The following is a 27,649-nucleotide window of genomic DNA, read 5'->3' as shown; positions in this document are numbered from 1 at the left end:
CTTAGACAGCATCCTCCTCTCTGACACCACCATCAGAGAGTCACACTCCATTCCCACAACGTCACTGGCCTTGCGGATCAGTCTGTTGAGTCTGTTGGCGTCCGCCACCCTCAGCCTGCTGCCCCAGCACACAACAGCATAGAGGATAGCACTGGCCACCACAGACTCATTTTTTCTGGCGATGAGCTGCAGCCATCTCTCAATACTTGAACAATTTCAAAATAGTTGTCTCCGTTCGTCACTTATACATATACCCTTTTAATCTTTTCAGATGGTTTCATTTAAATAACTGCCCAGGGTCCAAAGAGGTACAATTATCCATTAATTCACTAAAAGCAAAGAAGAAAGAAATGGACATAAATTTTATTTAGAACAACTTCTGGTCACCTCACAACACCTCAGGTTCATCCTGTGACCGTTTGGAGGGGCCTGACCCTTAGTTTGAGATAGCTACATATGCATATACCATAGAGCCCGATAACTGGATCTTTGGGGCCAATACTCACATTAGGGAGTCAAAAATTCTGATCTTAATGTGTAGGCCAGTATTGGCTGATAAGGAGAAAGGAAATTTTACAGATTAAAGGCCTTTGCACACTGAGTCCAGTCTTTTTCGGGTGTGTTTTTTAATCCGTCATCCGAAAAAATATTACTACGCACAGAAACTTTACACACTGATTCCGATGCGTTTTATTGTACTATTCGTTGTAAAAATGAAAAGACACATTTCCTCCTTTGCCTCTCTCCACTGGAGTTACCTATCCGGCTGTCATCACTCCCTCCCTGTCTTTCATTTGGCACCGCAGCTGCGTGAAGCGGCGGATCTGTCCTCTGTCTCAGTCTGCACATTCTGTTTGCAGTTTACATCCTCTTCATCATCATCATCCACCTGTGTATTACTATCTGACCTGTTGAAAGTAGCTGTCTGAGTTATGAAATGATTCTGAGCGTCCCGTTCATGTGTCTTGTCGTGGATGTGTCCCGTCGCCACATTTTCCTCACCGATTCTTGGTTGAACATCTCCAAAGGCTTCTGACGGCTGCGAAAAATTTCAATCACGGACAAACGTTTCAAACCATTGTGCATCGTAATTGACACAATGTGAGGTCCTATTTATTTTTTAGTCGTGCAACAATTTCAGACAAATAAAATGGTCTCAGTGTGCAAAGGCCTTACTAGTTAACTTAAGTGTTGTTGTGGCAGTTTTTAGCCGATCTGCTTGGGAGTCAGCGAGCAATAACTGAATAGCTTTGTGCACGAGAGTTTAGTCTCTATAGATTGAGGTTGCGCCCAGAACAGTGAATACAGGGCATCTTTATACCTACACTCAGACGACAAGATGATGAGAAATTAATTGTAGCATTCTTGGGCTAAAGGAACATACCTGTTGCAACATGTTAGGCAATCGGCTGTATCTGTTAGACAGTCAACGGACTGTCTTTCAAGGCGAGATTATAGTGAATGTAAATCTCTTGATGATGTCAAGTATCAACAGATGGATACAAAAGGGGAATGCAAAGGTCACACACTTACAGGCACATGGGAAGAATGAAACGATACAAGCATATGCATTAAGAAGACAAAATTTCCACCACACTGTTAAAAATCAATCAAAGCATTATGAGTACTTTTACTGATACTTGAAGTGTATTCTACCCATTATACTTTTGTACTTAAACTGAAATGCAGAACTCTTGCTTGTAATCAAGTACTTTTATGTGTTTAATGCCACTTTTACCTTCTCCTGATAGGGTTCAAAGCTGAGTGGCTGGCGGTGAAAGACAAGCACCTGTACGTCGGCGGTCTGGGGAAAGAGTGGACCACCACCGAAGGGGAGTTCGTCAACAACAACCCAGAGTGGGTGAAAGTAGTGGGCTTCAGAGGGGATGTACGACATGAAAACTGGGTTCCCAAGTACCAATCTCTCAAGTCTGCTGCAGGAATAGAGCCTCCAGGTGAGGATGTGAATCTGGTCTCGCTTACGATTGCTTCCGTTTGTTTCCTGCTGTTTACCCTTTACGTCTGAATCTCCGCAGGGTATCTCATCCACGAATCGGCAGCGTGGAGCGACACCCTGCAGCGCTGGTTTTTCCTCCCTCGCCGCGCCAGCAATGAGCGCTACGAGGAGACGGCGGATGAGCGCCGCGGCACAAACCTTGCCCTGAGCTGCTCGCCAGATTTCAAAGACATCATTGTAAGTCGAGTGGGTCAGCTCAACCCCACTCACGGATTCTCCTCTTTCAAGTTCGTCCCCAACACTGACGACCAGATCATTCTGGCTCTCAAGTCAGAGGAGGACGCCGGTAAGATCGCCACGTACATCATGGCCTTCACGCTTGACGGACGCATCCTTTTACCTGAAACTAAGATTGGGGACGTGAAATACGAGGGCTTAGAGTTCATATAGACTGAGAGACTCGCTCTTGAGGCCACTGCACTGTTGTTCTATTTTGTTTACAATTCAGTCACTGTTGAAGTTACTGTACTCGCTGCTTCCTCTCATTGAGACACAACTCCAACCCGTAGAGGATCATCTTCAGTACACATAAAAGAACCATGGGCTGACACTGAAAAACACGGTCCCGCTTTGGGTTTTGAGAAAGTGCCAGTCAACACAAACAAAGCCAGCATGTCTCGTGGTGGATCATCTCCCTCCCAGGACAAATGTGGCCCTCAACAGTACTGTAGCCTTCCTTATAATGAATGTACAAAAGATTGATTTATCAGACTGTGATTTCTTTTCCTGAAGCATATGTTTTCATGCACATACTGTACACTCTCAAAAGGTCAAAGGTTATCTTCCCCCTTTGATCCATTTTAAACATCATCCTATACACACCGAACATGCTATTTTCAGTGAAACAACTTAAGGCCTGTTTTTATTCCTCATGAAACTCAATGTTTGAAGGACATTTTGGTGAAAAATAAATTATGTGATGTTTTTGGTGGGATGACTTGAGTAAAAATCTTGATTCCTATTTCCTGTGTCTTGTCGTTTCATTCACACGTGGGCTTTTTTTTTTTTTTGTTTATACAAAAACGGTTAAATGAAACCTGAACCTTGTCCTCAAACAAGTTGCAACAGGAGCAGTTTGCAAAACAATGAAACTGCTTTCACCTGAAATGAAACTCGGGAAAGCAGTAGGGAATGGAGAAGTGAGCCTTTGTTTTTTACTTTAAAAGGGGTGAGATTTGTGTCACAGACTCCAAAAGGGAGAAGCACATTTTTGGACGACAGCGCTTCATCACCAGAGGAGAAGAAGGTAATGTGGTTTTATTATATTTAAAAAGTTAGCATATTTTGACTTTTTAGTTTGACTTTTGACTTATAATGCACGTTTAGTATAGTCAGTTAAAATAAATTAAATTCCATTTTAATGTAGGTTTATGTTTTCCCTTTGAAGCAATAAATGCATTGATTTATATGCAAAAAGACAGTTTGCAGACAGTCCTGTTAACATCCCAATAATTCAAAGAATATTCTTAAAGGTCCAGTGTGCAAGATTTAGGTGGATATATCGGTAGAATGGAATAAAATATAATGCGTGTGCTTTCTTAAGTCTACCCAGAAATAGGAATCGTCGTGTTTTCATTACCTTAGAATGAGCCGTTTTTATCTACGTAGGGAGTGCGTCCTCATCTTCAGGAATTGTTGATGATTGCCATGTTGCACCATGTTTCTACAGTAGTTCCGAGCGGACAAACCACACTCTGGGTCCAAATAGGGCCATTTGCGTTTTCGTGTCAGCCACCGTAGTTAGTCAGCCTCGTCTGCGATGTGCCAAACAGCATAAAAGAAACACTGATTTATAACATGAAACCGCTTCATTAGGTGTTTTTGCTAGTTTTAATCACCCGGCTCATTTCTTTTGGAGAGGAGGAGAGATCTGCGGATAATTTGATTCCCGTAAAATCCTCCTGAACAACGCACACTTAGGGAATTCTAATCAGGACAAGTTCCACTTGGGTGAAATCTTCAATCCTCAATGCTTGACACCAATAAATCTCTTTAAATCGTACACACTGTTCCTTTAAATTGTGAAGTAATGAAGAACATATTTCTCACATTGCCTCTTTTTTGTCATTGTCTGTGTGTGTCAGCTTCCTACACTGGTGTTTGGAAATGCTTGTGCACAGAAACATAGTCACTCTGGGGCTTCTGCTACTTCTCCATGTCTCTAGCGCATTGAAATTCAATCTATTCAGTAAGTCATGTGAAATATATCTCATTTGTGTGAACACTTTTGCTTGAAATTAATTGTACTGAAAGGAAACAGTCTAACTGGATTTTAATGTACGACTGTATGCAATGCAATGCCTACATTTTATACATATATTCTGATCATGCACTTTCAACACAGACTGTAGGTTATGCGAATGTTTGTATAACCTTTCAGCTCTCATGACCTTGGTTAATATCCTACACCTGTGTTTGCAGGAAGAGACAAAGAGAGTAACCCTGTGCAGCAGGAGGGTGATGTGAGGCTGTTTGGCAGCACTGTTTCTGAGGGCCGCGTGGAAGTCTACCATGATGGCAAATGGGGAACGGTGTGTGACGATGGCTGGGACATGGCTGAGGCCCAGGTGGTGTGTCGTCAGCTTCGCTTCCCTGGAGCCAAATCTGTTGTCATTGGGAGGAACTATGGGACAGGTGCCCTTTACTACCGTTTATTCCCCACCAGAGGGCAGTGACATTATTGTAATGATTGAAGAGCAGTGATTTGGCACTAACACCACAAATTCAGCCGCCAAAAAGGCCACTGCATGATGTGTTACTGCCACATTGACGAATGTATTCCCTTTCATTTTACATGATAGTGTCTGGACCGATTTGGCTGGATGAGCTGACATGCAAAGGCACAGAGAAGCTTCTGGTTACATGTACTTTCAAAAGCTGGGGAGAAACTGACTGCAGCCACAAAGAGGATGTCGGAGTTATCTGTGAAACAGGCAGTACGTATCTAAACGGTCTTCATGCTCTCCGTGCTCTGTCAAATGTTAATGGATTCAATGATTTGTGATTCCAGGTACAAACATGACCATCAGTGATTCCATACACTCCGTGGACCACAGCATTAGTCTGTCTGATTACCTCGGCCAAATCTTTGACAGCGGGAGCGGCTGTGATTTCCTGATCCTGGTCCAGAGTCCTACTGGAAACAGACAAGAGGACAAGACCCTGGAGATGCATGAGACAACGATTTGCGCGCACAAAATGATCCTCTCACAATACCCACTCTTCAATGCCTCAGAGGGGATCACCAACATCACTGTCAACATCCGCCGGTCTTGCCAACCACATTTCACCTCCTTTATCAGGTAAACAACTATTAATTTAAAGGAACAGTGTGTAAGATTTAGGGGGATTTAGTGACATCTAGTGGTGAGGATTGCAGTTTGCAACAAGATTAAACTTTTATAGGTCAGAATTCTTTCAATGTTCTTTGTTCAGGAGTTTTTTTTACCATGAGCCAAATCATTCTCAGAGGTCTCTTCCTCTCCAAAACAAATAGAATTGGTGATTTAAACCAATAAAAACACCAAATAAAGTAGTGGTTTTTTTTTTACACTGCTTGTCGTGGAGGGCTTGCTAACCATGGTGGCCAACGCAAAAAACACAAAGAGCCTTATCTAGAGCCAGTGTTTGGTTTGTCCATTTTGGGCAACTGGAGAAACATGGCAGTGCAATATGGCAAACTCTGTGGACAAGGACTCGCTCCCTACGTAAATACAAACAGCTTCTTCTACGGTAATAAAAAAAAAAAAAACAATTCTTTTTTTCAGGTGATTACACACTAAAGAAAACATACTTAGGCCCTGATCACACAGAAAGCGTTTCACAGGCTGCAAAACACGAGGCGCATCCTTGCACTATCCTTCCCGTGTGATCAATTTATTTTTCATTTCACAGTAATTAGTCACTAGTTACTAAAATTACAGGCAGATGGTACTTCCTCTGGCTCTGGTTGAGGGTGAGAGGCTGTCAGCAAATAGTTTGTTGTGCACAGGGAAACAGAGATCTGTGTGGGTACATGAGACTCTAAAAGGGTGGATCACGGGGAGTACCACCAGCTGGTCCAGGAGCTTCGCCTCAATGATGGCTGTTTCCAGGCATATATTAGGCTGGCATCTTAGGCTTGTGTTATTGCTCTGGGTATTGAGCAACCTCTACGACCAGTCTCTCCTCCATTGTTTACCAACTGTAAACTTGCTGTCGTGGCCACCAGAGAGGGCCCAATTCTCATTAAAAACAATTTTTAAAAGGCGCCTCCAGCTGCTAAAACGCTTCCTGTGTGATCGGGGCCATATTCCATTTCTGCCATTCTACCCCACTAAATCCTACACACTAGACCTTTAGGATACAGGATTTATATTTATATATATCACCCATTTGCTCTTTAACATTTAGATATAAAGACAAATGTAAAACATCATAAAAAATCTAATAAGTACTCTCCAATCTCAACAGGTACATTTACACCCGCAAGGTGGATTTGGTCTTCTCTTCTGTGCAGTGCCTCCACTGGATGGCTTATAAGTTTGGGGTGAAGCATCTGATGGATGACACAGCCCGGCTGTTCTCTAAAATCATCCCAGAGGACGAATCGTTCCACACCCAGGTGTCTCTTTACGAATACGCAGAGGAGACTGGGGACTTGGTCCTCCAGGAGGACTGTCTGCAGTATATGGCCTGGAACTTCCAAAATCTGACCACGTCCCCTGCTTGGTTCCACCTCTCCGTTGAGCTCCTTGGATCCCTTCTACTCCGCTCAGACCTGGTTGTGCCGGATGAATATTTTCTGCTTCAGACTGTGGAGAGCTGGATCACAGAGAATAGCAGCTCCACCAGTTTGGAAACACAAGTCAACCTACTGAGTCGCATTCGTTTCCCTATGATCCCCGCGGAGGCACTGTATAACCTGCAGTTCAACTCTTCTCTCTACAGCACCCATAGGATTATGTATCATGAAAACATCTTGAAAGCGTTCCAGTTAAATGTTCTGCTCTTCAGCGACCTGCAGTCAAACCCAAAGTTCAACAGAGAAGATGAAGATTACCAGCCCAGGATCTACACCGCCAAGCCATGGAGCACTGATATAACTGCTGAGCACATCCGCAATCCATATGGATACTCCGGGATGCATTACCGTGGTAGGTACGATGAAATCCCAACCAAGTCACTCGACACACCTATCCATAACAGCCTGATCTTTAAGAACAACAACATTCGCTGGGATGCAACTTTCTTCAAAAACCAACATGAATGTTCACAGCGAGGCCTGAGGTGCGAGTCGTTCCCAGCAGCAAGGCTGGCTTCCCAAAACAGCCTAACCAAGTGGAGCAACATCCTCTTTCGTAACCGTCTCCTGCTCATGTGCCAAGGCAAGTACATCTGTCAGGTTCAGGACTTCAAGGACTCTCTCACCTATGTGAGTAAGGCCCAGGTTCTTGCCTACCCCTGTCCTGATGACCAGTACACCTACCGCTTTGTGGTGAGGCCAGGGTATGTCTGATCCAACACCAGGGTGAGGCTTAGTATTTCTCACATCTGATCAATTTGTCTGCTTGTTTTCAATGAATCACAATGATGCTACTTTATTATCCATGTGATTTTTTTTCATTAATCTTTGTTAATTAGCTAGCTAATTCAAGTATACTTTCCTGTTCTTTTGGCAAATAAAAAATGATTTCTACATCATTTTCTGTGTGTGTCAGCACTTTGTTCTTCTCAACAGCATCAGAAAGTATAAGTCCCAACCAGGAGTTTATCCAGATATGAGACACATAAAATGACAAGTGTAACAGAAGCACAGGAATACACTTAGTGCAGGACTTATTCCTCTGAGATACACCACACAGTGCCACAGGAAGTCACTCCTGCCTGTGGCCATTAGACTTCTCGACCCCTCCCTCAGTGCCAGACACTCTGAGTCAATAGACTGGCCTTTGGACTTGTGTCACCCCTCAGCAGTTATAACCCCATCATTTATTTATTATTTACAATAATACAACGAAACATTGTGAAGTTATTCATTTCTACAATACCGTTTTCTTATTTAATACTGATTTAATTCATATTTATTCCATTCTTGCATTTATACTTAACACAATTGTAGTAAGATACACATATTTGTACATTTTTCTGATATGTTATGTATGTTCTTTCTATTTTATTGTAATTTATCCATGCTTACATACAGTAAACCAGTAAGAACAGCTGTTACATGTCAAAATTTCCCCTCGGGGATCAGTAAAATATTTATCTTCTTATCTTAAATGTGGCCAAGGTAAATGACTCATCAGACTGGTTTAAAGCTCCACTCAAACTGGAAATATGCAGGACGTTTCAGCTAGCCTGGTTCTTAACAAAATCCACCTTAAAACACCTCACAACCTGGTATGCTTTGTCTATTTAATCCAAAACCAAGGTGTTAATAAGTGTTATGTCCTGGATTAGAAATTATATCCGCTAGTTGCCTGACAACTGGTCTCCACCATGATTTAACATGTTAACAAGAGAGCTTTAGAGGTGTTGATATGGCAGATTTTATTACCTTCAGCTAGAACCAGGCTACCTGTTTGCCCCTGTTTCCAATCTCTGTGCTAAGCTAAGTTAACCTGCTACTTGCTGTAGCCTTATACTCAGCAGGTAAATATGAGTTGCATTGATCTTCTCATATGACTCTCCTACACAAAGCAAATCAACCTATTTTCCAAAATGTTGAGCTATTCCTTTAATTAACAAGGCATCTGCCCTGATCTCATGCTCATGTGTCACTGTGTTGTCGATGCAGTGTTGTGGCTTGTGAAAATAATCCAAGTCTGGTTATCCTAAGTTAACATCCTCCCATGTGACATAGTTAAAAGTCAAGGTTATTCTCACACTTCTCCCCAACAGAGTGAAAACAACAAACTTCAAACATGTTGCCTCCATTTAGCATCATCAGATAACGTACTGAATGTGAAAGGGTGTGTGTTTACAGGGGTTTGATTGAGGATGATAGCAGTTTCCTCTTCATGAATCATGGAATCTTACCAAGCGATAATGTCTTCACCAGACTGTCTCGAGTCTTTAAACACGACTGACAGCTGCACTTTGACAACATGCGGGCATACATGCCTGGACAGGTGGCAAATAAAACAGTCATACAAAACATACAATGACTCAGGTTTCTGAGAAGCGCAGCTGACTGTGGGTGCCCCGAAGCATGACATGACAAAAGGTGATTGATCGGTTGCTCCAGCTGATGATTACATGATCTCTGTGTATATTTTGAAATGACTTTTCCACATGCACTCATGGATGAGGACTGTACAAACTCATAGCACTGTTTAGTCCAACACAGGAGAGCGCTGTACAGCAACTGTGTGATTCATCCACTAGTAATCCAGTTCCAGGTTACGTGCTTATGGTAATGTAATCACCAGAAGGAAAAGAGGGAAAGTTCAGATATTTCATCACTTGTTTTGCTGCGAGTAACATCTGGCGTGTGTTTTTATGATTGTGTCATTTTACCCAACAAATAATTACCCTGTCATGACATACTTGTTTGTTTGGTTTGCCCCGGAATTTTGAAATTATGTTTCGTTGTTTTCATGAACAATTATTTTAGTCATCTCACTTATCAGCATGAACGCCCAAAGTTTTCCATTTGCCCCTTACTCTATAGGAAAAAAGGAAGTGTGTTTGGATTACACACAAAGAAATGGAAAATCCTACATATTGTGTAATGTCAGTGAAATTCAGCATGATGTATAGGATATTAAAGCTGAGCTGATAAATATTTTCCTATCTACGTCAGAAAATGGCTACATATGCTGTAAAAGCAATCACTCATAGGATGAATCCTCATATAATTATTTCCTAACTCAGCAGTTTCCCCAAAATGTACAAAGCAGTTTAGCATCGCTGATTTAATTGTTTTACCGCAAGTTTGCTGTTTTGATGGGACTGTCCTCCAAAATACGATCACATAATTTGTTTTGACGAGCAGAAATGAACCCATATTTACATTATTTTGTTACACGGCAACCTCAAGTGGCCATAGTAATTTCTATGGGGGCAGGGGAGGAAGTCAGATGCCGTATAATAAAGGCAACAGAGGTAGATAGGTCAAACAAGCTGGACTTTCATCCAGGACACAGGTGTTTGTGTCCGTTTTTTGAGTGGTTTCATGAGACATATGTGATGTGAGATATATTACATAACAAATGTTCTTATTTTAAGCCAATCATCTTTTTTTTCTAAATCTAACCACGTAGTTTTGGCGCAACTGTGACCATTTCACAACGTTACCCACTTGTTTAAAACATACAGAAGCTAATCTGTTGTCCACCAGTAGGTGCACTAATTTAGGAAATGCTCCTATTCATTTATTTATTCATTTAATCTTTATTTAACCAGAAAAACCTCTTGAGATAAAAAAAAAATCTCTTTTCAAGAGTGTCCAGGCCAAGACAGACAACATAGAACAAGAATACAGAATAAAAACGCAAAGCTCTAAAACAAGCAATATAAAACACAAAGTAAGATTACTACAAAGAAAAGCCAAAAATTATGATAATATATACTAGAAATAAACAAAAATAGCAACTACACATGATTACAAATACCAGCTAAGACACACCGTGACATCAGCACATGGCGATTGTGTATAAAAATCCTGCAACAGTGCTTTGAAACGGCCAAGAAGAACCAAAGAATGCAACTTTAAGTCCTCCTGCAGAAGATTTTACATATAGGGAGCTGCATACATAAATGCTCGCTTACCAAATTCTGTATGTACCCTTGGGACAGACATTAAAAACATTTTGTGGACCTATGGGTCATATTCAGACATAGAAACACACAACTGATGTGGTTGTGCAAGTTGGACTTAGCAGTTTTAATTCACCCTCGTCAGCCTCTTTTAGCAGTTGTTTTCACCCTTGCAAAAAAAAACCCCTGATAAATCAACTATACACCTTGAATGGCTATAGATAAACTAAAAAAATAAACTGAGGCCACAATTTATTAATTCATGCACACAAGATATAATTCATTACCTCAATTTAAATATATAGTTCCTGGGTTTTGGTTCATTTGTGTGTGGGATACGTGTATACACAGAGAGCCAGCACAGCTCATCCTGCAGCCCATCTGCCTCAGTCCCTGCTGCGAGGAGATTAGCTTCAGAAATGGATCTTCATCTAACAGCTGGAGCAACTCAAATTCATTTCGTCATTTTTTTTCTCTGACCACTCTTGTGCTCCATAATATTCTGCCTTCCCAGCACTAGATAACAGATGAAGTTAGCAACTATTTACTGAACATAGTGAACCATTTAGCAGCTGAAGAGCGTTTGGAGTTGGTGGAGAGGAAACAGAGCTTAAAGGAGAGTGATAGTGGACTTCGATTTGTCAGGTGAATGCAACTGGTGTCATATCTTTTAAGTGTGTCAATAGGCAAAAGCTTGCCAGCACGCTCCCTGCATCAGTGTTTTCATTTGGGTCGAGCTGATAATGTATCTTTGCAGTTTGTTACCCAACAGGTCTGCATGAAACAAGTTGTAACACGGGATTAACATTGTGTTATCCTTACCGTTAGGTTTAGGCAACAAAACTACTTGGTTAGGGAAGAAAAAACATCATGATTTGGGTATACATTTTGTTACGGGGTTTGGGTTAGACGTAATGTGACGTAATTATGTGACGTAAAGTTGCTCACTGGTGCATGACGCCAAAATCCTGATTTCTTTGTTATGAAATGAGGCCCACAGAGGAAGCATACTAGAGACTGACGGCAGCCGAGTGGCTAATTTTTGGTTTAGCCCGCTGCTATCTTAAATAGGACTGAAGTTATTTAATCGTGCAGCTCTTCTAGATCTTAGAAATGATTTTAGACTGAATGGATCAAATTCTAATAGTGAAACGAGTCATTTTGGAGGGTTGCTACACTCAAAAAAATGTATCAGCTTATTTACAGATGTCTCTTTCACAATGGAAGTCTATGGAATAAAAGTATTTTTCGGCCCTATAGCATTGTGTGATGGAAAAGGAAGTTGAACGTCCATGTTTGGCCTCAAAGCTGGTTGCTGTTCCTAAAGGCTTATTTACATTGGACACGAACAGCGGTCTCCTGGGTGAAAGTCCTGTATTTACAGGCTTATTTACATTGGACACGAACAGTGGTCTCCTGGGTGAAAGTCCTGTATTTATTTGACCCATCCATCCACCCCGACCACCTTGCTATGTGGATTCTGAAAGCCTGGTGTGTCATACAGGTGCTAAAGGGAGCCTTGTGCGTTGGTATCAGATGTCGAGGCGTGTAACAAACTGTCCTGAAAGTGAGATCATACTCAACTGTTTCATCGGTTAATCAGTTAAATGCTGTCCCACACATCATAATCATGGACTGATGGTATTGTTGAGGAAATGACTACAATAATTTCTCTGTTATTTTACCAGTTAGGGTCTGTCACTTAAAAGTTCCTGTGAGCACATGCATCAGTTGCTCAAGGCGGCAGCATTTCCACCAAAACCATCACTGGAATTGCTAAGCGGAGGTTACCAGCAGACTCATGGTGACTAATTTCTACATTGTGACACCACACTGAGGACAATCGTGGTTATCTAACCCCAGTGTCTATGGCGTGATTTTAATGTTTCCAAGCTGATGTTTTCCTCCTGTCTCTGAGGTGAATTTGCTCACGCTGATTCATTGTCTCACATTGTCACCAATAAAATGCGAACAGCCATACTGATGAATGGAAAATTGTGGGAATTACCCCTGTGCCATGGCCGGGTCACATCAAAGCAAAGACGGTAAAGAGGAGGGGGCGGACATGCAGCAGGGGGATGGATTGTCGAAAAGTGTTGGTCAGGTCATGTGCGATGAGTGCAGGCAACAGGGCAGAGGAGGTGGGAGGCAGAGGATGTGGGTGAGTGCCACAGCACCCACCAGTCCCCACAATGAGACCCTCTTTTTCTGTCTTGCCGGGCACTTCCTTTGGAGAGTATTCCTGGCCTTGCAAGTCTGTAATTTAAGGGATAGAGGTTCAGGCCATTCCTGAGCCCCTTTTGGAGTTTGTAGTGGGTAAAGTACACAGGGGGGCTGCTTACATTGCACTTCTTTGACAAATCCGCCCTCTTTCAACAAATTAAAACCAAATGTTGATACAATAATCCAGATCTTAACTGGCGAGTAAAACCCCGTTCTAAAGGGAGAGTTGCAGTGTGGGAAATAGCTCAGAATGGTCATGCTGTGAGGTCATTTAAAATATGCCCAGGAGCCGGGAACACGGCTGTGATCTGAGCAGAGCCCACCACATTAGTCAGCATCTCAGTGCAAAGGAAGCCGACTGTTTGGACAGGGGGCGGCAGGCTTTGCCCAGAAGAAGGCGTCTGCTGTTCCTCTGATGCCTTCGGTAAACTGTGGAAAGAGACGGAAGCATATTTCTACTCATTTGGTCTTAGATGTGTCACTTCCTCTCACATGTCTTACTTTCTGCTCCACACCCTACATCTGTGTAGTTGTCCCTGTTATACGTCTTTTGTGTCTGGTAACTTCCACTCTGCTTACGAGTCATACTGGCTTACAAAATTTATAAGAATTTGGGAATTTTCCTTATTTAATTGATGGCATCTTACTCCAAAGATAAGGTGAATAAGTATTCAAATTTCTCTTCAAGACGAAGAAGAGGATATTAGTCATTACAAAGATGGCATTAAATTGGTTGTCCCATTTTCCTCTCTGCTCTCACTTTCTCTCCCTGCCTGTTTTTACACAGACATCAAGTAGCACAGACCTGTGGAAAAGCAACCAGGCAAAAATGCTCAACTATGGAAAAGAGTGGAAATATTTGCCGGAGTGGCCAGAAGACCGACAGTCGGTCGCCAAATATGATGTCAGGGAGCGAAACAGCCACAGCAGATACAGTCCTCTCTCCCTCCCTCTCTCCTGGTTCTCTTCATTATTCATCATCAGCTCTAATCATCAAACACACCATGCCCTCACTGTGATCTCTCCCTTCCAAGCCAGAATCAACACGGGAGGCCACAAAACCCAAAATTCTCGAGATCCCCAGTTTCCTGAGGTGGTGTTGCAGAGCTGAACTTTCCAACAAAAGAGCCATCTATTTTTGTGCTTGAGTAAAGGATGAGGAACAACTGAAGAATTCGACTATAGCATAATGTTTCTTTCACAGACGAGCGGAGGGGTTTGGGTCGCTTACGCTTGGGGGAATCGCCGCCAGATTGAATCTATTAACTTTAAGGGGATGATGTCACTTCTCTCCACTCCTCCACTCCTTCTTCATACTTCCTCAGTATTTTCATTGGTTACAAACAGTGTTTTAATAGTTACAGAAACTGACTGTGCATGAATAAACACTTTCACTGAATTAAAACCACAGATAACTGTGTGGCGTAGGCTGACAATTACACTGCAGGACTCATGTCAGTTTTTTCTAAACTGTGAATTATTATTAGCGTAAATTTTTTGAATAATGTTTCAAATGACAATGTGATAATGTGGAAGGGGTCGCTCGTAGTGATGAATTATCACCTGAATCTGCAGCTCCTCTTGGCTTTACAGAGCTTTATAAAGTTCAGCTTATTGTTTGGCTGTGTGGCCCACAACTTTACTGTTTTGTTTCACTCTCACCGCTCTCATAGCGATGTTTTCGGCTGCAGCGGGCAGCTGTTTTCAGGGCGTAAGCTCTAAAAAAAACCCACAGTACACTCTGCTCAGCACCAAACAGCAGAAAGACACAGCAGGGGAACATATAGTGTATATATATATACTATATAGCAGCCAAAGAGCTAAATATTTTCCTACAGAGTTGGTAGAGACCAAAAATAGAGCTAAAAGTAGATTAAAATTGTACTTAAATTCGCCAGGTGACCACAAACATGACCCCAGTTGAATGTTAATGTTGCTCCATAACTGCTGGATGTGTAAGTAAGCAACTGTTAGCTAACAAGTTCACCATAAGGTGATGATGATACGTAGTGTTGTGTTTACAGCTTGTTTTTGTTTCCTCCAAGTGACTGTAAAAATCAGTTATTGCAGGTGTATGGTACGTATTACATTGCGGAATTGAGGAAATGCAAAAAAAAAAAAAGGGAAGAACATACATCACAGCAACATTGTGTGTTACCACATGTGTTGCAACTGCTGTAAATACTGTCAGCAACATGTAGGTTACTACACAGATAGTGTAACCTAAGGTTGGAGATCAGATGGAGGTCAGTCCAGAGCGATACACCCTCACACCTACTGGTCAAACTTCCATTTAAGGAAATCTTTGACACAATTAAGAAGTTTAAGTCAGTTTTATGTCTGTTTGTTAAATATAAGCTACCTCAAACAGCTGGTTAGCTTAGGGATGGGGAGGTGGACTATTTTATTGCCTCTGAACAGTTGCCAGGCAACCAGCGGAGCCTCCAAGAAGTTAGTGGTCCCAGCCAAGAAACAGTCCTACACAATATATAGTGTATTAATGAATGAGCTTTATTAGAGATGATGGGAGGCAGACTTTCTCACAGTTGGTCAGAGCCAATTTGTTTTCAGTTGTTGCACTCAGCAAACCGGCTGCTGTAACTTTATAATTTACATAAAGATACAAAAGTATTGGTCATCTCATTTAACTCTTGGCAAGAATATTTAAAGGTATAGTTACTTCCCAAGATGTTCAAGTATCCTTTAAAGGTCCAGTGTGGAGGATTTAAAGGGATATATTGGCAGAAACAGAAGTTTAATGTATTAAGTATGTTTTCTTTGGTGTAGAATTGCTGTGTTTTTGATGTGCTAGAATGAGCCATTTATATCTTCACAGAGAGCAGGACCTCGTCAATTTGGATTGACAAGTTGCATCGCCATGTTTCTACAGTAGCCCAAAACAGACAAGCCAAACACTGGCTCCGGATAGGGCCATTCACGTTTTTGGTTCGGGTATCATGGTTAGCAGGCCTTCTGTGACAAGAGTGCTGCTTTTTTAAATATAAAACTGCTTTATTTAGTGTTTTTACCGGTTTAATCACTGTGTCCAGGTTTTTGGGGTTTTGTTTGTTTTTTTGGAGAGGAGGAGACCTCTGCGGGTAATTCGGCTCAAAAACCTTATGTGCATTATGCCCATAAGGTGAGCATATAGTAAGTTATAGGCGGGCATACATTAGCAGGTGCTAGGCTAGCAGCCCGTCGCCAGCACAGGAGAGGAAGAGACCTCCTGAACAATGACGACTGAAGTTTCATTTTGTTGCAATCTGCAGTCCTCACCACTAGATGCCACTAAATCCTCCTAAAGAGAAATTTATACTTGTGCGTCAGCTCTATGCAGAGCCGACGCCATAGCCTACGCATGCTGTAAGCATTTATACTTGTGCGGTGGTGTGTCTGTGTCACTCTGCAGTTACACCTCCAAAACACTAGTCGGCGGTGGGGTTTCTGTGAAGTGCTGTAAAATAAAGTTGATTCAAAGCACACATTTAACATGGCTTAATAGTGACGATTTCAAACACAAGTACACAAATTGGCGTCACTATAACTCACAGTATTCACATTTGCTGAACACATTTTCTCCACAAATACAACATGCTAATATTTTTAGCACAAGCCTATGGTATTTTACATTGTATAAATTAGCCTAGCATGTAGCAGACTTTTCCTCTACTCATATGAAGCCAGGGACAACAGCAACATTTCACGAAGGTAACATTAAATTTCGGCTGCATTACAAGTCACTAGGTTCACTGACAAAACATATGGCATTTTACATTGTATAAATTAGCAAAGGGATGAGTGGAGATTTCCTAAATAAATCACACTCAAGACTTAAACTGCTATTTTTGTGGAGGCTTTATCATCTTCACAATTTATTGTTTCTTATCTGTGAAATTAAAGTAAATAAAAGCGTCGTTTCCACTGAGGGAAATGGTTTCCGTTTTCAAAAATAGACAGGAGGTCTGCGTCGGTGCAAGGTATAGTAACATTTCTGGGGAGGTGCACGTCAGGCTACAGTGTAGGCTGTGCATAAATGTAGAGCCTACACCGCAGGTATGGCGTTGATCCAACACAGAAGTATAAATCCAGCTTAAATCTTATACACTGTTCCTTTAAATTTACCGTGGATGTTCATGACTTTTAGAAAATAAATCCTGGGGACCCTCTGACCTGCCTTTTGCTCCATCATCAGGCCAGAATTTCCACATGCACACACACAGACCATGACCAGTTGGCCATGAATTTCACCAGTGTCCCTAGAGGGTCCATTACATGAATAATCAGGTGATTTTCCTTTTCCATGTTGGAATGGCAAACCACAAAAAATAGTTGTCTGCTTTCGTTTTCTGTACTTACAAAGATAGTAAGATAAGGAAATATCTCAGACATAAGACATAATGTCCCCATTTTTTTCCAAGCTATAATTTCATGTCCTTTGGTGATGGTCAAGTTGGGATGTTAAGGTTTAAATTAGATTTAAATCTTGTTACTTAGGGGGATTTGGTTGAGATATGGGGAAAGTTCAAGGTCAAAGTTAAGGTAAAAGTTGAGGTCATGATTTGGGGAAATGTTTGACACAAAGGGAGAAGTCAGAATTGCACTTGTGCGTGTGGCTGAGGGTGTACCAACAGATGTTGCGTGCATCACACACAATCATCCACTTCTTCATGCGACAGTATTGTGACAGAAGGTGACGGTGGGGTTTGCGGGGGTGGATGTAAAGTTGGGTGCCCCTGACCTCCACAGTGCTGCTGCTGCTGCTGCTGAGTGTCTGCAGGAGGGGAGGAGTCTGCAGCCTGCCTGCAGTAATAAAACGCGGCTGCTCCTGACGGTAGTGGAAAACAGATTTTGGAGGAGGAAGTCTCTGCGCCTCTGTCTTCAACAGGAATGAACTCCCTCTCATGCCTTGTGCATCTCACACTCTGACAAGTGGACCGTGTGTTAGGCTACTCACTTGAAGCTGGGGACATTTCCTGCTCATCTTCTCTAGGCTGCTCAATTGTTACTTCACTTTTTTTTTTTACCCTCACCTCTTTAAATTAATTTTTTAAAGATGACCTGGACGGCGAACAGTTGTTTTGTCACTCTGGCCATCCTGTTTCTGTGGCGGGTGGAAGAAATAGCAGAAGCCTGCAGCTGCTCCCCATCGCATCCTCAGCAGGCGTTTTGCAACTCAGACGTCGGTAAGTTGAACCACAGAGTGAAATGAATGAATCTAAAGCAGCATTTTAGTTGTTATTTATTTGAATATATCATGTATGTGAGGATCATTTCTTTTATTTCTGGCAAAGAAACTGTAAATGCTGAGGAGGAAAACTTCCCCTGCTCTTGTGTTTACAATTACAGGGGGAGGAGGATGGAATTTTCTGTCTCTCAATCTTTCTTTCCACTGCCCTCCTCTCTTTTTCCTCTTCTCTCTGTAATCATCTGTTGATATTCATGAGCCTTGGTAGTGACAGTTTATCTTATTTGCCTTCCTACTTTTTGATCTGCAGCACCCAGTGTAACATATTTGAACAGTTTTGCTGACAAAAGCATTTTTGCCACATCATTGCCTCAGTTTCCCATTGTTATTCATACCCCTCTAACTGTTATTTGTGGAAGTTAATGCTTTATGAGAAGTCAGCACAAAACAAGGTGTTTAATTCTGATGAGTAAATAATGATTCCTCCCATCCTCATCTCAGCGGTTGAGAGGTTTAAGGTGCACTTCCTTAATGACTACTAAACAGCAGTTTGATTTACTCACTCTCAAAGGTCATGTGGATACTTCCCCGTTTTATTTTTTTTTCACCCATCACAAAAAACTGCTTGTTGCCGCCTCCAACACAGGCCTTAAGCTAACGAGAGTCCCAACAGTGACCAGCTTGTGCAACTATTTAAATTGGTGGTTTGCTGAGGGTCTTTTTTCTCGGTTGCGAGCTGGCCGAGTGTGTGGTATGTATACAGACGCTGACTTATTCAAAGGTTTCTCTTTACCATTGGATTCCATGGCTCTGGAGGGTGAAGAAACCACACTATCCTGCCAGAGAGGGTTTACTGTAAAGGGAAAAGTCAGCAGTTCCTAGCAGTTCCCTTGTACCTTTTTAATTGAGATGATTTAATTTGAGTTGCAACTTCTCAGATTCAGCCAGGTTGATAATGTAAGACACATGAGGAGAGTGACGTTGCCTAGGATGACATTTAACTTGGGTTTAACTACTATTTCTTGTTACAAATGTGGGTATTGTAGGCCACTGCTACTACTACTAATAATGATGATAATGGAGGTTGTAATAACAATAATACAGAAAGTCAATTTCTCCAATAATCTTGATGACATGACATATTCTCAGTTTTCCTAAACTTAAACCAAAAAGCAAATACACTAAATTTTAAATGCATCTCTCTTTTATTTTTGCACACTGTGCTTTGCTCTACAGTATGAAGAGGTGCCTAAAAATTCAAATCTAGATGCAGGCTTTCAATCATTTAGTCAGGTCAAGGGCATCAGGCTCTTTCCTGTGGATTCTTTTACACCTAAACCAAGGTAAACCTCGATAGTCATCAGAGCCAAGTTGTTCGGCAGTAATCTGATTGGATTTCGGCTGTCAGGTTGGATCAAATCTTCAAATTAGATTGCTCAAAAGAAAGAAAAGGTTTCTGAAATTGGATTTGATCGTGTAATACAGTCATGGTTTTGATCTGGATTAGAAAAAGCAAGAAAAAAAAGACACACACATTCCAGCGTCCAATGGTGCTGGATCGAATAAATACTTGGCAAAGTAGAAACAGTGCAGATCTATTTGTTTTTTTCCTCTTCAATCTGGATCAAACCTTCATTACGTGTTGTTTAAAACCTTTTAGTGGGATTGGGATACCTTTGATGAGAAAACAACTGGATTCTCGTGATCCCAATGGAAAGTTGGATTTAGGGTGGAATTCAAAAAGAAAATGCAGGAAAACTATTCAATAGGTCAAATATTTATCCATTAATTTATATTTTGCACTTGATTTGTTGAACCATTACGTAGATTAAGTAGACATTAGGCTACCTAGTAAGCCTTTCAGTAGAGTAAAGTTAAAATAAATTAATATATAAAATGAAATAATCCCCCAAGTAGCTGTCAATCAATATCAAACAAAAATGACTCAATCTTAACTTTCATTTATCGCTTTATATTAATGATAGCAACACAGTCAAAAGTAGTTTCTACCAATGGTATCCCATGCTGCTTTGAAGGACCCCACACTCACTGTTCTACCTGTTCTTTACATAGCTGGTAGCATACATTGTGATATTTAGTCTCACTTTTATCCCGATTTAGCACTTTACAAAGTTTGTGTCTGTATCAGGGTGATCCAGTCCAGTGTTGCTTTGAAAAACAGTCACAAAAGTAAGATTGATCAGCTGATCCCGGACAGCAAAATCCAGATCATTCTGATATAGATTACATCTTTTGAAGAACTGGACCTCATCACCAAGGTCAGGTCCTGACATAACCTTAACCCCCCCTGCTCCTGCTTCAGCACCATGGATAGACCCTCCTACTTTACATAAACCACCATTTTGTCAAGGAGATTGGCCTCTGTAGCCAAAACGTTCTTGAAAACCTGTTAATGTGTGATGTTATACGCTTGTAAAGTCACATACAAAATGAATGGGTGGCTGAATCTGCAAAATTATGAGATGTTATGTTGAGCTGGCACAGTCAAAATAAAGGTCATTATCTGCCATTGCTAGCTCTGCCTTTACAGGCTTTTATCCTGCCAGTTTTCATATTTAGTTTAGTTACTAGTCTACTATCATCTGAAATGTGGATGATTAGTATGTGTTATAATATTTTATTTTGATTAAATGCAGTTTAAGTATGAAGAAAATCATCTGTGGGGTATTTCCATGCTGATACTGTGCAGTAAGAGGAACCCTTACTTACTGTCAGAGATTTTACTGAAGTGAAAATTACTTAAGTTGCACAGACAGAGTCAGTCAGTGTCTGGCATCCTACGGAAAATTACTCAACAACATGAGTAGTTTGCAGATGTAGTTACAGTGTCTGAAGTGAAACTTCAAAATTAGGAAGAACAGTCAAAGTTTGCAGAAACTACACTTTTTGTGTGAGATCATTGCATCACTGGGTCCCTTGCAATGTTTTGAAGATGATGATGTAGTGTTCTCGTTGTGGGCGGTAAAGCTGAGATACAGTGAAGAGCAGAGGTAAAAGTACAGACTTTGAAAAAACCTAATTAAAAGTACGAGTAGGTCGCAGGGTAAGCCATTAATCTTAAAGTCTGATCAAAGCAAACTGTAGTTTTAACTGGTTAGTTTCCACCTCTGCCCCCGGCTGACCTCAGCCGTGTTGCCGTATTTCATTACAGCCTGGCTTATTTCTCTCTCCCTATATATAACGCAGTAAACAAAAGCAAAATACTAGGTCAGCTATGAACATGTAGTTCCATTTGTCTTGTCAAAACAGACGGAGCAGGAACAAAAAAATCTTTCCTCATAAATTGAAATCCATCCCTTGGGTCCTCGGCTGAGGCAGAGGGAGGAATGTTGGGCAGTCATATGCTGCGCTCATTATGTATTTGCAGTTTACTTCACGATCCTCTGCAACTGTAGAGTGTACCTTTTTGAAAACAAGGAGAGTGAATCATGTGAGATCTTGAGAGAAAGCCAACCTTCTAACGTGACTTCCGGTATAAACAGCCCCTGCGCTGCAAGCTGTGTAAACAGAGTAGCCATTAAAACCAGATTGAGTATGTGCATGCTCAGCTGCTTTAAACTCTAGAATAAATGGCGATAATGCGTTGCAACGATCTGTCCGGCAGGTTCACTTAATGTGCTCCCTGAAAGTAATACTTTGAGTAATTACATGCACCTTTTATAATACTGCATGTGAACATTTGTCACGTGCAGAATAAAAGAGTAAACACTGAAATGTCAAGGAAAACTGTGGTGCCAAAAAAGACAAACTATCAGCATTTTCTGGCACTGATGGAACGATGACGCAGGTTTTTAACAAATTTCATTTTCTGAAAACTAAACAAATGAATAACAGTGGATTAAACCCATGCATCCTTCGAGTGATTCAGCCGAGGAGTCAGTTTGAATTTGTAGCTTAGTTTTTCTCGTTCGGAGTCCGACCACTTTGTGGCTTCTTGGAGAGGAAAATGGATGTACAGGCCCTGCAATTACATGACATGCTCCTGCTTTCTTCTTTTTCTCTTTGTTTTCTAAAGCACTCCCATGACCACAATACTACATACAAAATAATGTGTTTATTGTTTGGGTAACTAGAAAATTAGATGGTTCCCGTAGTTCCCAGTTTTCTGAAACTTGGGATTTTTGTATAGGGCTTGGTCAGCCTGTTTGAGAAAACATCATCATGACCTATGAGAATTAGGTATACACTGTTTATCAGCACAGAGAATTAGGCCTAAATGACTTAAACTAGCGGGGTAGTGTGTAGTGCTTCAGCAGAATATGCATCAGTTCTGCATATAATGAATGGAGGAAAACATCTTATTATAAATTGCCTATTTTTAGCACGTTGACTGCAAGTTAAAGAGCTAACTCTCACCCCCGCAAAGTTGTTCTTAAAGCTCAAGTACTCAAATTATATGTATCATTCACATAAACCTTGCATTTCAGTGTTTTTTTTACATACTGTGCATATTTTCACCTGCCCTACTTTACACTAGGAGAGGGAGAAATGATCTGTGTGGGATTCTGCACACTCAGGCGAAGGGGATTACCACTAATCCACTTTGTAGCCAGAGAAGTTGGAGAGTTTCTCAGCCCTGCTCGCTCAGAGCGTTTGACAGAGTTTGTAAACCAAAAACCATCTTCGCTGGTTGTAGATTATCACTCCGCGTTGTTTGTCTTCCTAAACCGTGCCTGTCGTTCGCGCAGCTTGTTTGTCAGTCTATCTGCTACTTCACAGCAGCTCTGCAGAAAAAAAAAAGAAAAAAGAAAGCACACAGCTTGCACAAGTCAGTGTTTTGCACATTTTCCTGGCCACGAACGAAATCCTCCCTCTCTCCTTTGTGCTCCCTGCCTCCTCTTCTCCCTGTGTGACAGTGTTGCTTTAAACGGCTGTCTTCTCCCTGTATACACAGGGCACTGTGAGGCTACCTCTGCAATGTGACTGCTATTCCTGTCCGTCCTCTCCTCTGTTCCCCCTGCTTGGAGAATGCAGCCATCCTCATCACTCCATCACTCTCTCCATCTGTGCACACACTCTCCTTTTCCTCCTGTTTTTCTTTTTCTTTTTTTTTTTTAAGGGTCGGCTCTTTAGACCCTTAAAAGGAGATGTTCTCCAAGCTCCTATTGTCATCGAATTAGGGCACATATGGTCCGCAGCTTCATACCTTCTTCATATTAAAAGCAAATGAAACGGCTTGATCTTATTTGGTAAGGAAGTGGGCTAGTGATGGTCTGAGGCAGTCGGTAGCTGCCACCTTGAGAAAGCGAGGGCTTGAACTGGAACTTCAGAGGGAACATCTGGTTAGCATTAACTCTGTCGCAAGTCTCGACCGCTTAGTAACTTGATTTTGAATATGATTTTGTCATGTGAGTGTGCAGTAATCCACAGGTATTTAACAATGCCTGGCTTCTGATCAGTGATACGCTGTGCTTCAACAGTTGGATTCACATGACAAGCGGTGATTGTGAAACACATGAGTCATATTTTTTTTGTTGAATACTCAGTTTTCAAGCTCAAAGGCTCATCCGTATGGCTCTGATGATATTTTTCCACTTGAACTGTTATATTTTTTTCCTCGTCCAAACCTCTCCGAGTCTGGGAGCTGGAACTTCAGAGTGCAAGAGACGGAGAGAGAAAGAGAGAGAAGGGGAAAGGCTGCACACGAAAGGGAGAGAAGGTTGATTTGCATGTCAGCACCTCTATCCAGACAGAGAGGCAGGCCGGTAGAGAGGCCTGTGGGGCGAAGGGGAGCATTCTAGTTCAGCTTTTTCAAAGATTGCTGACTGGCTTCCTCATGCGTCGGCCCAGGAGCCTGGGAGCAGGCAGCACACATTCCTCCCTCTGATTGCAGCTGATGAAACACTCATGTTGCCTCTGTCTTCCCAGCACCTGGCACATGCACACTCCTCAGATCCAAGCCACAGCAATGTGTTGTGGCTGACTCCAGCATGCCAAACGTGGGCGTGGCTTCGATCAGATACAGACAGACCCAGATCCTGTTGGGTTTTACCATAACAATAGTTTTTGACCTGTCTTTAAATAGAGCGAATGTAAATGTGGGTTGTTCTTGTCTCTTTGCAGTTATCAGGGCAAAGGTGGTTGGACAGCAGGAGGTTGACGTTGGCAACGACATCTATGGAAACCCCATCAAGCGGATCAAGTATGACATCAAACAAATCAAGGTATGTGCGGATAAAGCTACTGTTTTCATGCTGGGGTATGAACTGAAGTCCAGCATGAATCTAAATGTACTTTCCTCTGTTTGGATTGTCAGATGTTCAAAGGTCCCACCCAGGACTTTGACGTCATCTACACTGCTCCCACCTCTGCTGTGTGCGGAGTGACCCTGGAGACTAATGGCAAGGAGTATCTCATCACAGGTACAACTTTTACCACATTAGAAATCACACATTAAAAAATGAAACAAGATTGTTCCCTGATATGTATATTCGTTTTCATGTCATCTAATGCACTTTCCTTCTTCTACAGGCAAAGTGGAGACTGATGGGACGATGCACATCACACTGTGTCACTTCATCGAGCCCTGGGACACCTTGAGTGAAACCCAGCAGAAGAGCCTGACTCAGCGCTATGAAATGGGCTGTGAATGCAAGGTAGGCACAGATAAGTGTCAGTTTCTCTGCTCCTCTTTGGTGTGGGTTGAAATGCCATAACTAAACTCAACTAAACTCAACTGAAGAATCAGTGGAAAACATTCAAAGCCTCTGTATTATTCTGTCGAGGTTCCTATCTTGGTTCTTTCCCTAAGATAAACCAAGATCTACAACCTGTTGAGAACCTTTTAGGCCCCTGTATGTTTTTAGAGGTTCTCTACAAGTAAATAATGTTTAAAGCCCTGATTTAAATGAGTTTCAGCAGACCTCAGGTACTCAGTGAGTTTGTCCACCAGTGGGGAGGACAGAAACTAAGAACCAGTAGAAAACCTTTTAAGCCGATGTGTGGTTCTTTAGAAGTTTTCCACGAAACTGAACAAAACAAGACGAGAAGAGACGAGACTAAGCTAAAGAGCCAGTGGGGACACTGTATTGTTCATCTGGCCATCTTTACTGGATCTTAAGTTTGGTTTAGTTTACTGGGGAAAGAATGCAAACAGTACAAAAAATTGCCTACAAAGGGCTTATTTCCAGAGAATAATACATTAAAGCAATGGCTTTCAACCGTTTTGCCCCCATGTTCAAAAAGAAAAATATTCCAGGTTTAAAAAAGAAACATGTTGTGTTTCTCAGTTTGCATTTAGTGCAGGATTCTAATCTTTTAAGCCAACATTTCATAAGAACTGATTAATAATCATTCATATTTTAAGTAAAAGTGGCATTTAGAAGCAAATCAATGAAGTATATCTTATCTTATCTTATCTTATATTGACTTGTCCATGGTATTATCTAGCATTACTCATACATATAGTGCTATATGATGTGTCTGATGGCTCTACATAGCACTATTTGACAAAGGTGGTGTACAGCACTGTCAACAGATGGGTGCTATATAGCAGCAAAACAAGTTCCCCTATGATAACAAGTCAAAGAACCACTTTTGGGTACTGTTTAGCACCATTTTTGTTTGTGTTTGTTCAAAGTTTAATCTCTAATCTTGGTCTCTTTGCCGATCCTCAGATCACCCGCTGCACCTCCATCCCCTGCATGATCAGCAGCCCGGCGGAGTGCCTGTGGTTGGACTGGATCCTTGAGAAGACAGTCAATGGAAAACAGGCCAAACACTATGCTTGTATCAAGAGGAGTGATGACTCTTGTGCCTGGTACAGAGGAGCAGCACAGCCCAAAAAGGATTTCCTGGACATCGAAGACCCTTAACTCCACCACTGTCCAACAGTCTGAGGATGTCTAAGATATACTAAGATACAAATACCAAAAACACAAATAAATACACAAGTCAAATTCTTATTTTTGTTTTTCTTGTTAAGAAAGCCATAGGGTGTGTGCTCTGTGGTGAGGTTGTTGTTTTTTTTATTTGCAGGACTCATTATGTTTTTAATCAACAGTCTTGTGAATTCAGCACTTTCAGACACTTCTACCCCTTAAATCCAAAGCACTTCGTCATAAACCACTTCTCCCTCAGCTGAAATAAAGGGATAATCATCACAATTCAGTATTACTGTTCATAGCATTTTTGTTCTTGAACTATTCATTTACCTTTTTAACCAAAGGTGTTTTTAAAGTGAACTATAATTCCTATAATGCAACACATACATAGCTGTAACTCAAATTTGAACAATTCTGTGAATCTGTGTGTTCATAAATAACATTAGCTGGCAACCGGTGCCTTGATTTGTGACAGCAGAGCTATCACGAGGAGCGAGCGCCGCCTCCTGCCTGTCCTGCTTCAGATTCTTTCTTGTGCCAAGTATTCAAAACTCTTCCCCTCTGTTTTTTTTTAAGGTGTGGTTAACCTGTTTCGAGTAAGCACAATCAGTGCTTTTGCAAATTGCTTTTCTTTAAATAATCCTGAATAGACAAGAATGCACTTTGAATACAATTGTCACAGCAGTCATATTGTCTCTAATGAAAAATGTCTGAAAGAGGATTGAATCCTCCATTTTGTATTTTGTATTTTTTTTTTATATTACAGCTCTTTGTAATGCTTTAGTGCAAGGGCATATTTTATTTAAGGAAGTTATGTGATTCATCATATTCTATTAAAAACAAAGCCCATGTTTTGATACTTTTTTGTGACAAGTGACACCATTATAGAAAGATAAGTCCAAATATTTTAACACACATTTTTGTGCATTAAAGGTCAAATTGTAGGCCTGAATGTTAGCTGTCTGACTGGCTCCTCCTTTAGGACAACGGGTTAAAGAACATATTGTAACCAATCATCCATTTATCGACAGAGCCTTGACCATTAAAGTGTTGCGCAAATGTCTTGTGACTTTGATAATTAATATGAGAGTGTAAAAAGATTCTTAATTTGAAAACTGTAGTCAAGTATGATGTCTTGTGCTGGTTTCACATGAGACGTTTTTGAGATGATTTTTGCATGCATGTCCAGCTGAAACAATACTGTACATTTTGACTATTATATTAAATGCCAAACCCTGTTTTGATGCTTTGCATGGTTATTTTCACATCAGTGGTTCAAAGACAAGACGCACATAAAATATACAAATACACTTCTATTCAAGGGGAGTAGACAAAAACAAACAAAACCCAGCATAATATAATTTCCAGTATTTAAGAGACTTAAAGGCAGGGACAGTAGTTACAGTACCATACACTGCTTTGCGACACTATAACAGCACTCTGCTGCCCCTTAGTGGAGACAATGTGACACTCACAGACATTCCTTCACGAGTCTGTCCATGTGCAAAAAATTGCAATCATCAAAATGATCTCTGACTGTCAGGATAGGATTTCACGACATCAAACAATATATTGTATTTACAGTATAGTGCACTGTAATATATTGGTTCTATTTGCAGATGTGAAAGGATGAAACGC

At 41.3% G+C, this 27,649-nt stretch overlaps 3 protein-coding genes across 4 annotated transcripts in view; all 3 read left to right on the top strand.

Annotated features, from left to right (window-relative positions):
- Positions 1 to 2,978, top strand: part of cant1a (calcium activated nucleotidase 1a) — a 10,345-nt gene extending 7,367 nt beyond the window's left edge. For both annotated transcript variants that reach the window (XM_050068789.1, XM_050068788.1), the window contains exons 3-4: positions 1,752 to 1,955; positions 2,037 to 2,978. In XM_050068789.1, the coding sequence (XP_049924746.1) occupies positions 1,752 to 1,955; positions 2,037 to 2,407 (575 nt within the window). In that variant the 3' untranslated portion in view covers positions 2,408 to 2,978. The remainder of the gene's footprint in view (positions 1 to 1,751; positions 1,956 to 2,036) is intronic.
- A 121-nt stretch (positions 2,979 to 3,099) lies between these two features.
- LOC126405188 (galectin-3-binding protein A-like) lies at positions 3,100 to 7,699 on the top strand. Its single transcript, XM_050068787.1, has 6 exons — positions 3,100 to 3,263; positions 4,102 to 4,205; positions 4,439 to 4,651; positions 4,819 to 4,953; positions 5,028 to 5,319; positions 6,470 to 7,699. Exons 2-6 carry the CDS (start codon positions 4,124 to 4,126, stop codon positions 7,512 to 7,514), a joined length of 1,767 nt encoding a protein of 588 aa, XP_049924744.1. The 5' UTR covers positions 3,100 to 3,263; positions 4,102 to 4,123; the 3' UTR covers positions 7,515 to 7,699.
- Positions 7,700 to 17,797: 10,098 nt separating this feature from the next.
- Positions 17,798 to 27,255, top strand: timp2b (TIMP metallopeptidase inhibitor 2b). Its single transcript, XM_050069648.1, has 5 exons — positions 17,798 to 18,165; positions 24,252 to 24,352; positions 24,445 to 24,550; positions 24,660 to 24,784; positions 25,805 to 27,255. The coding sequence occupies exons 1-5, from the start codon at positions 18,036 to 18,038 to the stop codon at positions 26,000 to 26,002; spliced, it is 660 nt and encodes a 219-aa protein (XP_049925605.1). The 5' UTR covers positions 17,798 to 18,035; the 3' UTR covers positions 26,003 to 27,255.
- Positions 27,256 to 27,649: the final 394 nt, after the last annotated feature.

The sequence above is a fragment of the Epinephelus moara genome, chromosome 18 (assembly GCF_006386435.1).
Source record: "Epinephelus moara isolate mb chromosome 18, YSFRI_EMoa_1.0, whole genome shotgun sequence".
In the NCBI taxonomy this organism is placed as follows: Eukaryota; Metazoa; Chordata; class Actinopteri; order Perciformes; family Serranidae; genus Epinephelus; species Epinephelus moara.
Note: the sequence above shows the minus strand (reverse complement) of the source record. Positions and strands in the feature narration are given on the sequence as shown.